General features: G+C 32.0%; 1 protein-coding gene across 1 annotated transcript in view; it reads right to left on the bottom strand.

The window, feature by feature from the left end:
* The window catches only part of LOC108373221 (octopamine receptor beta-2R-like), a gene marked incomplete at its 5' end in the record, with an annotated part of 31,920 nt that extends 22,003 nt beyond the window's left edge, over nucleotides 1-9,917 (bottom strand). The window contains one exon of the mRNA XM_017629084.1: nucleotides 9,819-9,917. Coding sequence (XP_017484573.1) covers nucleotides 9,819-9,917 — 99 coding nt within the window. The remainder of the gene's footprint in view (nucleotides 1-9,818) is intronic.
* Between the last annotated feature and the right edge of the window lie 2,675 nt (nucleotides 9,918-12,592).

Below are 12,592 nucleotides of genomic sequence, written 5' to 3'. Positions count from 1 at the left end.
CGCTTATCATGTAGCGGTAGCTTTCGGAAAGGTGGAAAACATATATTTAATACTTGCGCCGGGTATTTAATGTTCGGCTCCGCCCGAACTTAGACTTTCTTACTTGTTTTTAATTGTTTTTTTCAAATAGATGCAGCTGTGTTTGGCCAATCAAATTTTTATAAGTTAGTCTTAAATAACTGAGACCAAATTCACTGTACTAGTAAATACTTGTACCTTACTTTACAATTAGGAAATGATTTCTGATAACTGTCTTTGCTATTCATTAATACTTCTAGAAAGAATTTTGTAGAGGACACATTGAAGCAGATCTTAAACATAGACAGGGATGGATGTATATAAAAATTTTAGATTTTTTTCTTTCTTTTGACTTACAACCAGCATATAACATTCCCGAACATTGTACAATATATTATTCGTAAGTTGAAATAAACCAAAAATCAAACAATTATATTTATCGTATAATTAAAAGAATCAAAAACCATTCAAAATAATAAAATAATGATATTAATATTGCAATCAAAAATAATTAAATAATTATTTTAATCATGTAATTAAATAATTTCAAAAATAATTGGAAATAATCATAAATAACGAAATAATTACGTAATTAAAATTAATTAATTAATTAATTAAAATTTTGTTTGAAATTCATTAATTATTAATTATTATTATTAATCATTAAAAAGGTGCAAATAATCGTATTTAATCATTAAATGGTTGCCCAACAAGAACATGCTTTAATTAATAATCATTATGATTATTAATCATTATTTAGTCCGTTTCCAACTCGTTTGCAATTTGCAATCACTATGCCAATTGTACCTATGAGATATTTGTCTTGCACTAAAATATTTTTATGACTATATTCATTATGCCACCGCAATTTCAGCGCCAATTTCAACTACAAGTAAGTTTTGCTGCGAGTTTCTATGTATAACCCTGCTTCATCGTCCCTAGTTATTCCCTATCTGCTGTTTCCTTTCTTTCGTTTTTTGCCAATTTCCCAACAATGTCATAATCATTTCATTTGCCAAACTTTTGGAGTAAAGGAAACTTGTACTGCATTTTTCTACTTACATATTAACATACATACATATGCATGTACAAGTATATTAACACACCGTCACAGTCTCTTCGCCCCATTCGTTTTCATTTCACTTATTACCCACCAACCCGTGCATATTCTCTGTTTGTTTGTACATAGTCACTTGAGCGTGGTCGTGCAGCTCATTATATAATCTACCGCAGCGATTCGCGAAACGAGCGAAATTCGCATAAAATTTTTTAACTAAAATAAAGAAAAAAAACATTGAAAAATGAGCAAACGAAAAAGTGAAAAGTGCCTTTGCGTCTTTGGCAAGGGTAAAAAATACTAAAGCTAACTGGAATGTTGGAGGGATCGTGGCGCAATGGACGGTGAAATACTTTCCCAATCACATATTTCAAGTATAAATACACATTCCTAAATACATACATGTAAATATGTCAGAATTACTGGCACTACCACCTGTACAACAACACATTCGCTCATTTTAACAAGCGAATTTATCACCTGGCGACACCACGGCGGTGATTGTGAACGAAATGAAATGGAATGGGGCGGCATTGGGCAGACAACTTCCTCCCTTCGATGACAACGGCAGTTGGTGGCATATTGCCTTTCGTAGAGCGATCAACCGTAAGAAAGCGCATACAAGAAAGGTAAAAGTTTTTGGTATTGGCACATGAAGTCTAGCAAAAATGCCTTTGATTGCTGTCAGCGCCGGTACAGTTCCTTTCATAATAAATTTACCTGCCAAGAACTGAAGCAGAAGAAGAAGAAGAATTTATCAAGGCAAGTACATACTATTTGTGTATGTATGTAAGTAGATAGTCATGATTTAAATGAGTTTTAATTGGGTCGTTGACGGTTTCACCGTAGTCACTGACATTGCTGCAATAGCGACACACTTATTTTGTTATATCTGTCGGTACGGTTGACTCGTGCCTCAGTAACATATAATACTCACTCGGATACGTAACTGAAGCCTAAATGTATGCGAAATATTTTCGCTTCGTTATCGTTGAGAATTTATTCTGCACTTTGTGTGTGTGCGTCGTTGTGGCATATAAGGATGAAAGTGAATTATCAATATTTAAATTTAAAGGAAGGTTTAAAGCTCTATTTAATCAAGCTATTCGTCCCTGCAGTGTTATTAAGTCATTACATTTACTTGACTTCAAACTAACGTGGAGTCGTAACAAGGGGGAAAAAGCAAAAAGGCGTTAGCAGCATATACATAATACCTGCAAATAAATTAAATACCTGTAACCACAAGTAATTCATAGAATATGCGCCACAGTCCGTCTGCTTTCTTATTTAAAATATAAGCACTATGTATTTAGGTATGTATGTTCCAGGCATTGCAGTGCTCACATATTGACAAGGTATGATTATATAATTTATTATTTTTTTAATTTTAAATATACTTTTATAAAAATTATAGTTTATTCTTTAACAAAAACGTTTAAAATGCAAATTTCAATCTTTGTCCAGTATTAATAAAAACCATCGTAAAAATGTCGAGCTTTTTAGCTAGACTTCTCCGAAGGATTTCGAGTATGAGTATTTTTGAGGGGTACCACCGAAACTGAAAACAGTATAAATTTGTAAACAAATATTTTATAATTTCATTGAAAAATAAGCGAAAGAACAACCGCGAGCTCTCAAGTGATCTATATGTGCGTAACCCTCCGCCCTACATTTGAAGCTTTTAATGTAGCCTAGCACTTCCAAGGGCGCTTTGCATCAAATTTCAAATGGATTAAGCCTGCAGCAGTGCCCCGTGTAGTACCCAGTGAGAGTTTTGAGTTGCTCTTTGCCTAAATTGAGTAGTTTCGTTGAAGCTTCTTTTGAAGGACAGATAAATTATTTGGCTTGTCTCTACCCTGGAAATTTTTTCTACCCAGTTACTTATTGTTCCCTTTATCAGTGCTTTGGTGAGCCCAAAAAATACCATAAAAATACCATAAAACACTGCGATAGCTCACTGTTTCGCAAGGTAGTCAGCCTCTTTATTGCCATCATGTCCCTCATGCCCCAGTTCCCATTCTAACATAACTGCAGTCTTGGCTCTAAGAGAATTCAGGACATTGAGACAGAACAAAAATTAATAAAAATGTTTTGACATTTACACCTTTGCTAAGTGTATGGCTGAGCTTCTCCTTCAATTTGTGGTGTGCGGCCAGATATTTTTACACAAATAGAAGAATCTGTAGTTTAACGTAGCCTTATAAATATAGTCAATACACATACAGACGGTTTAACATATACCATCGTTTTGACAACGCAACACCTTTCTATGTAAGTACTGGGTCATGTCCACAATTTTAGTTGAGGAATCGAGGAATCTCCTAAGTTGAGATCAGGCTAAAAGTTGCAAATATTTTTTGATTTTTCTTGAAAAGTAACTATGAGAAATAACCCTAACTATGTTAATAAAATCAATACACAGATGTATGGTTAATATATGATATTAATTTTTCCAACGAAACGAAAGGATTTCAACATTGCTAGCAGGTCTTATAAATCCAGAAATGTCAAAAATACGATAAATATAAGATTTTGTGCTAATAGATTTTCTAAGCATTTGGTCTTTACGTATGTATGTACATCTATTTTCGCCACCGCAAATGGAAAATGGACTTTCGTAAGACGCTTTTTCATGCCAGACATACAAAAGTACCTGGATGCCAAGGCGTGGTATTAAGCACCTTATATCGTCTCGTGAATAAAATTTTGAAATTGCATTCCCAAGCCTCTTTCTTTAGGGTTTAACAAATTTGTTTGTTTTTCAATTTTTTGTTGTGACTCAATTTAAGAGTTGGATAGATCGTTGAAAATATATTTTTAGTACTAAGCATCCTCCTTTGAATCTGTCGACCTTGAGATCTTCCTTAGTGTATCTAATTGTAATAAATCCTACCCAACTAAATACAAGTTTGCACTCAATACAAAAAGTCGTAACAATAGATTTATAAACAAGAGAGTTTCAGCGACTATTTATACCGGCATACATGCTGAAGTTGTTGTTAAATATGGCTGTCACACATATAAGTAACCGAGCATATTTTAAATCGGAGGGTACTTTTGACATTTAATTTGTTTGCATTATTTCGAAACTTAACACGAAAAAGCGAACAATTAATTACTTGCTTCCCTGCTTAAGTTACTCGCATGCTGTGGCGTATGAGTAACGTATTGTAGCGGTGCTAAAGAAAAAATCAATGCTTACTAAAATATTTATTTTAATGAACTGTAATGTTGTATTTAGGAACTTAAATTTATACAGGCTATTTTTTTTTTTTGCTATCTTTTACAAGAGAAGTAAAAGTCTTTAAAAATTAAATTTTAAATAAACCAACCATTAATCCGGTTAGAAAACAAATTTCTACAATAAATAAACGGCTGCAAGTTAGTTGTAGAGAACACACAAAGGCCGCAAATGAAATGATAAGCCCACACAAAAACATACCGCAAAGAGGAATTGAGTACTCTGCCACAGCCACAGTTCTGCTAACTTTGCATGAATGCATACGTATCCATATGTGTATGTATAAACATTGCATCAAGTTGACATAGAGCCAAATGTGTAAGCCACAAAACTATATATGTATGTATGTAAATTTACATACTGTTATATAATAGTAGCAAAAACAATAGAAAATAATAATAGTCAAAAGAATCATAGTGAAACTTTATATGTAAATAATCAAAAAGTTAGCCTCCTGGAAGTTTTCAAATAGAGATTTATAAAACAAGAAACAAAATTGGGGAAGGAAACTGGAATTTCTGAATTATAGTAGCTGGGATAATTTAGTTTAAATATAAGCGTTTTTAATAAAACAATACTTTAAATTGTCCTTCTTCAAAAAATGGCCAAGCTGACGACATAATTTAATATACGATCGTATACAAATTAAAGGGAAGCGCTTAAGCTATTTTTGGATAGATTAAAGTAGTATTAAGCATGTAAAAATTTAGATTGATGCATTCCAGCTTTAATTTTTACTTTTATTTAAAAGTGCGTAAAAATATGTTTTTCAACCGGAAACCAAATCGGGTACTTGGGTACTAATTGATACATATTGCATCAAATAACTTTTTTTCTGGAAACAATTTTTTAAAATCCTCTCGGATTCTCACGACTTGACTAATTTTATATATCTTTTCAGCCCAGAAAATTTTGTTTTTGAAAAAATTTACACGAATAGTTCAACCGGGGTACCCAGGTACCCACAAGCGTTGCCAAATGTACCGTATTTGTCGGAACGTCCCGTATTCTGCATTAAATTTGAAATGTTCCGCCGGGGCGAGATTTTTCTCGAATCTTCGGAAATTTCATTATTCATTCACTGTATATAAAATAAAAAACGAAACCGCCCATCGACCAGTTGCAAAACCGCCTAAATCGCCGTTGTGGCAAAAATGGGATTTGGTAACCCTGAGCTTCAGGCATCGAGATTTATGCATAAAAATCGTTAAATCGTTATTAAAACAACAGATTTGCAAAATAATAAATAGGTAGAGAAAATACCGCCCATCAAGGCAATGCCTTCAAAGAATAAACCGTTTTTTTGCTTTCCTGTAAAATTTGAGTGCCGTAAGATAGGCGGTTTTGCAATTGGGCGATGGGCGGTTTTGCAAAAACATCGACGATATATTTGTATATACTAAAAAAAGCTGTCCTGAAATAAACGAAATGTATCATAAGTTTGTAACTAATCTGAGCATTATTTACTTCGTTGAAATGGATCACCTTTGTTAATATATTGTTCGTAATTGGGCTTTAAAAGCAAATCCCTTATTTCTCATTTGTCCCGTTAAATTTTTATAAACCCCGTATTTTTGGAACAAATTATGCGTTTGTCTCGTATGGCTGAAAAAAAATTCTGGCAACACTAGTACGCACATACAAAATAGGCAGAAAGATGTATAAATATATAAGGTACACCAAATAATATTGTTTTTTATTTGTTTATTAATTAAGTTGAGTTATTATTATTAATAGTAAAAATAATGTTCGGCTTACTAAAATATCAAAAACATTTTTTTTTTCTTTTTTGGACAATAAAAATAAAAAATTATGAATTAAGAAAAGGTGCACATTTGCAGTCTATTTTTTTCGAATCTTTAAATCTGTGTTCGTATGGAAAAGTAGCTTATGTCGAAAGGATGGCTTTAGTATAAATCGGCATTCGCAGCATACGATTGCGAATGACTCACTGGCGCTAAGCCGTTGAACAACTTTTGGCAAATAAACGTGGAAGAAATAGTTCCGATACTAGCAAGTCAATATTCTTATTAAGTCTCATCCAAATATTCCTTGCCGTTTAAAAAATAAAGGGATTGCTGCATTATACTAAAGCCAACCTTTCGACATAAGCTACTTTTCCATACGAACACAGAAATAAATAAAAAACCAACTGCTTTGAAATTTTTTTTCGATATCATATTCCAAGACGGGTTTGATATCGAAGAATTTCAAGAAAACGAGTCAAAAATTACAAGTTTGGGCAAAATCGATAAGTTTATTGATATACACTTATTTAGTCTAGTGGGGATTGGTGAAGGGATTATAGAGATATAGCCATGCCCATTTTCGAAAAATTTCGTAACTGTCTTATTTTTTGCAAAAATTTAATTTTAAAAACCAACTTTCGACAATTTTTATCCAGTATTTTTGCATATTTCGAAAATACCGTTATATGGGAGGTGGGCGTGGTTATTGTCCGCTTTTGCGCATTTTCAATCCTAACCTACCCTGGCACCAAATTTCCTGGAGATATCTCAATTATTTTCTCAAGCTATCTTGTACACGGATAGATGGCCAGGCGGACGGACGGACAGATATGGCTTAATCCATTTCTCTTTTCGTTCCGAACATTTATGTATACATTTGTCTATATCTATCTCGATTCGTTTTGGCTGTTACAAACAACCGTTATGTGAACAAAGTTATAATACTCTTGTATAAAAATGATGCCAATCGACCATATGAGGTATTTGAAAAAAGGTGTCCTAAGAGAAAAAAATTAAAAATAAAATGTGAGTCTCAAAAGCTTATACATATTAATGTATGTCAAAAGCAAAATCCGATTTTCGGACAATTTAATTTTGCCTAGGCAATAGATAGGAGAAACGAGTTAAGCTAAACTGCGTAGACGGAGTTGGAAGGACGGGGGGCTATTTTTTTGAAGCTCACTGAGGTGTCAATATTCATAATAGAATCTACAAGTTCAGTTTAGGCATAATTGGTTTCCGATAGCGGGCTTTGTTTGATCTAGGCGGTTTATTCTATCGTATGTAAGTAGAACTAGTTTAGCCTAGGCAATTTGTTTGTCAATAGGTTTTGGCCGTTAAAATAGATATATGTGTAACACATTATGTACATACTCGCACTTTCAAATGTAGCGGGAAATATTTCAAGCCCTGAATGTATGCATATGGGGCGTTCTATACCAAAAGTGACCGGGTTCACACTTCATGTGTTTTGCTTGTTTCAAATTTTTAGGGGTTGATGCATAAACATAAATAATAAGTAAATATGAAATTTGAGCTTGAGTAATATATTTTTAAAAACTTTTCTAGCACAAAAACAAAAACCAAACGATTTAATAGTTTTCCAAATATCTCAAGAACGGGGCGGAGAAACAACTTGAAAAAATCACACATACACAAATCAAAATTATCTATGAAAACATATATTGAAAAAAAAAAATTCTTGAAAAATTTTTCACATAAAAATTGTATGATAAAAAAATAGTTTTTGAGAATACATATATTTGAGTATATTATGGGGTGCACTCTACAATAATTTTAGTTATGATTTTTTTTTCACCGAAGTTGAGTAAAATTGAGTACATTCAAATAATAGAATTTTTTTGAGTATGCAGTCTTGTAGGCCATTAAATTTTAGTATAATGAGTGCAAGCTTTAAGCGATTGCAAAACTTCCGCAATACTTTTTTTTTTATTTCTTTGAAAACTGTTTTGCGTATTTTCTTCCATAAGAAAAAAGTGCAAAAAGCCGTCAGCATAAAAAATATTAAAAATCAACGCGATTTCGCAGTAGCTTAAAACTTGCTCTTTATTATACTTAAACTTAAGGGCTACAAGATTGCGTACTCAAAGAAATTCAAAAAATAAATAAAACAAATTTGTATGTACTCATTTTACTCAACTTCGGTATAAAAAAAATGTATAAGTCAGATTATATTACAATAATTATTGTAGTGTGCATCCCATAATACTATGTTCAAATACGGCGCAATACTCCGAGGTACCATTGTGATTTTTTTTTTTAATTTTTTTGAAATTACATATTTTCAAAAACCAATTTTTTTTATCAAAAAATTTGTATGTAAAATATTTTTCAAGAAAAAAATATTTTTTTTTATCATAGAGAATTTTAATGCGTGTATGTGTGATTTTTTTTTAAATTTCTTCCTCGCCCAGTTCTTAGCATATTTGGAAAACTATTAAATCGATTTGTTTTTGTGTTTGTGCTATGAAGTATTTAAAAATTTATTAATCAAGCGCAAAGTTCATATCTAAAAATTTGAGATAAATCAAACACATGAAGTGTGAACCCCGTCCGTCTTGGTATGGAACGCCCCATATATATGCAATGGCCTTGTATCTTAACATGAGCTCATTTTCTAGTTGCTGTACTGATACGCAAAGTTTACTCTTAGCTGTATGGGTATTTGTGTTGCGGAATTGTAAAGGACGCACTTGCAGCTGTTTGCAATTTGCATTTTTAATTTTACCACACCAACGCGACGACGACGGGTTACAAGAGACGTAACCAAATGTGTTTGTACTATGCCGTGATGCTGTCGAAAGTGTTGGCTAAACACACAGGGAGTCTGTGATAAAAGTTATGAATTTAATGTACAATTTTTGTAAGCATGGTGGAGTGAGGGGTAAATATGCTTTTGGAGGTAGATGAGAGCTTAGCAAAAACACACACACACATACCCATAAGCACGTTTGTACGCATTCAAAAATACTCGTTTTCTACGGTATGCAATGCAGTTAAACTCACAAAGCGAAGAGTGAATTTATACATGTACATACATTAATATATATATATAGATGCGTATAAGTAAATACTTTCTCTGGAAGCAATTAAATATTATAATTAAGCTATGCTAAAATATTATTTGGATTTTAAAACTTTGTAGATTACACCAATTTCAGATTTGTTTAAACTGCAAGCAATTTTATTTGAGTTAAGTTAGATTAAGATATTAAAAGTTTAAAATTTGTTTAAAGATACAAGAAAAAAAATGTAATTAGTTAGCGTACATCGTTTTGCATCAACCTGTCGTTTTGTATACTACTTCGTTGCATAAACAAACCAAAAACAAGTTATTATTTCGTATGCAGCATTTTGGGAAAAAAGTAGTATAAATTTTTGGAGCTTTTATAACATGCAGAAAACAGTATATTCTGATACGAGCGTTAATCTTTCCGGATAAAAATTGTTAAAAATTAATAATAATAATAAAATTTTGGCGTTTACAGTTTTACTAAATATTTAGCATATTTTCTCCTCCACTTTTTGGTGCCTGTACATATATTGAAAATATGTTGACTGGGGCGTTTTCCAATCGACTGCCGAGATCGGCCGATCTTCCACTCTAAACATCCACACAATTATACTGCAATAAAGTCAACTTTCCACTTTTTTTTTTGTCATTGCCCATTCACATGTATTCTATGTTATTTCAAAAAGTAAAGGATTTTCTTCAATTGTATTTTGTACTTACCGTCCGGTTACTTGTACACTGAAGTTGAACGTCATGGCCATCACTGCCACCATTATGTCTGCCATGGCTAAAGATACTACAAAATAATTCGTTATAATTCTGTAAATAGATAAGAAGAAAAGGTATGTCAGTAAATTTTGAGAAAAGCCTAAAAATAGTAAATATGTGCATAATTTTTATTGAAAACATATTCATAATTATGCAAGAAAAATCTCGAGTCTCAAATTACACAAAAAGCGCCGAAATAAGTTAACTTAATTTGGAGTTGTGGATTACCAATCTGTACCTATACTGTTTCTCGAGATTAAGACAAGTTTTCGAAATATGCATTTGCAATTTATCGCTATTGAATTAATAAAAAATATTCCACTTAAAAAATCCTCCATAAACATCACTTTTCGATAGGCATAGTAGTTTCTGAGAAATTTATTAATCATTCTAGATTTTGTCTAATGAACAAATTATTAAACTTAACAGAGAAAAAATAAAAATAATAAAAAATTTTTTGTAAATTTTTTCATAAATAAATAAAAAAAAGGATTGAATGGACAAATGAAAATGCGCAAGGATTTTGGAAAATGGAAAATGGGTAGGAAGGAGTGTACATATTTCATACCAAAAATCACTGCGCATTTTCATTGGACCTTTCGAAACTTTCTCTATTTATTCATTGATTTTCCTTGTTAGTAGCTTCATTTTTTGTAAATGAACAGGTCTTTTCCACAATAAAAAAAAAATAAAAAAGTAAATCTCAGTTGAAGTTAAATTTTTTTCATTCATAATTTAACTGAACTGGGAGCAAGTAAAAAAGTCTAAGTATTAAAAATATTTGTTTATCTTTGCGAAAACTACCGTTACAGGGTAAGCAGGAGTAGTTTTGCCCCTATCTGAAATATTTTCGATAGTAAATAGCTATGTTCAGTTAGACTTAATGTGATAAAGTTGTATAGTTATAAGTGGGCGGTACCACGCCAATTCCCCAAAATTCCATAACAATGTTACTTCCTTTCAAGGGATTGTTGTGAGTATTAATTTTGAGTAAACTAGCGCAATAAAATTTCGACATATCGAAGTTTCAAGTATTTCGTAAATTTACCGTTATGGGCGTAACTTTAGTCCATTTTCAAAAATTTTCAAAGTCTTGCTTTTATGTGCCAAATACAATAATTATACCAAGTTTGGTACAAATTCATCAAATGGTTACGGAGATACACATACAAATGTGCTCATAAGTGCCAATTTTTCAAAATATTGTTAGAAACATATTTTAAATAAATTTTTCTTAAACAAGCTTCAGTAGTTATTGATTTATTGAAGACGTCGTGTTCATCTTAATTACCGTTATATGGGCTGGGGCGTGGTTATTGTCCGAGTTAAAAATTTTAAGCCTTTTAGTATGTTTTGCCAAGACCAACAATTGTGCCATGTTTCATCTAAATCGTTGGACCAGTTACCAATATATACACACCTAATCATAAGTGGGCGTGGCTATGCCCATTTTTGATAAAATTGTACTATTCTTAATTATCGCCTAAAAATAATTGTATCAATTTTGAGTGAATAATCTGCGGTAGTTACTAAAATATATTAGTTTAAGTATTTCTGAAAACTACCGTTATATGGGAGGTAGGCACGGTTATAGTTCCCATCTGTCCTACGCTGAAAAAAAGTACACGTACCAAGTTTCGTTAAGATATTTAAATTTTTACTCAAGTTATCGTGTGCATTGACGGACGGACAGAAAGTCAGCAATTTATCGTTTTTCTTTTTCATTCTGAGCATTTATTTATACATTTGTCTATATCTAACTCGTTTCTTTTTGGTTGTAACAAACAAACGTTATGTGAACAAAGTTATAATACTCTTGTGTACTAGTGCGCTCGGGTATAAAAATGACCGGATCTCGAAAAACAGATACGTTGTCTACGATCTTCTCTAACCGATTTTTGTGTAATTTCCATCTGAAATTTGCATTCAAAAATTTAATGCGCTATAACACTGCATATATTTATCTAAAAATTTTCTAATATATCTGAATAAAATATTTCAAGTTTGAATGATTTTTTTTTGAATTTTTATATATTTTTTTTTTGCAAAATGTGAAACGCGCATTTGAATGCAGTTTATTACAGATTTGTATAATGAGCTGGACTTTTAAAAACCAAATAATAAACATTATAAAAATAAAAGAAATATAGCCAAAACTGGTAAAAATAAGTTCCCAGTTAATCTCTTAAAATTAAATAAGATTTTTCGAAAATGGGATTAGAATCACCCACTTATGACTGCATAGGCTTATCTCGGTAACCGCATTATCGATTTCTATAAACCTGGGTTCAATTATTTAATTTCGTCTAAAGTTCTAAGCACATTGAAAACGACGAGCTACTGGCCACAGCTTCCAATTTGTTATTTTTATTATCTAAACGCTTTGTCGATGACGACATGATTTTTTGAACGCGACAGCCACATCATGAATTTGTATGAGTTTGACATAAAAGAAGAGGAAGAACCTTATCTATCGCTAGAAAAATAGAAATAGATCAAAACTGGCCACAACCACAGTCGTCGCGTAGTCCGGTCGTCGCCAAAATAATTACCTGCATAAGAGTACGTCTTAAAATAATTTGACAGATGTGGTCCGTAGCTCGTCGTTTTCATTGTGTTCGGGATATAACTGGGCATATCATAGAAAATATTTTGAATCGGCAAAAAAAACACCCCGGCTTATCATGTAATGGTAGTTTACAGAGAAGTAAAAAAATAGATATTTA

This window comes from Rhagoletis zephyria, unplaced genomic scaffold, assembly GCF_001687245.7.
Source record: "Rhagoletis zephyria isolate East Lansing unplaced genomic scaffold, Rhagoletis_zephyria_1.1 Rzeph_scaffold_06477, whole genome shotgun sequence".
Classification (NCBI taxonomy): domain Eukaryota; kingdom Metazoa; phylum Arthropoda; class Insecta; order Diptera; family Tephritidae; genus Rhagoletis; species Rhagoletis zephyria.
The sequence above is the reverse complement of the archived record's forward strand: the minus strand, read 5'-3'. Positions and strand labels throughout refer to the sequence as shown.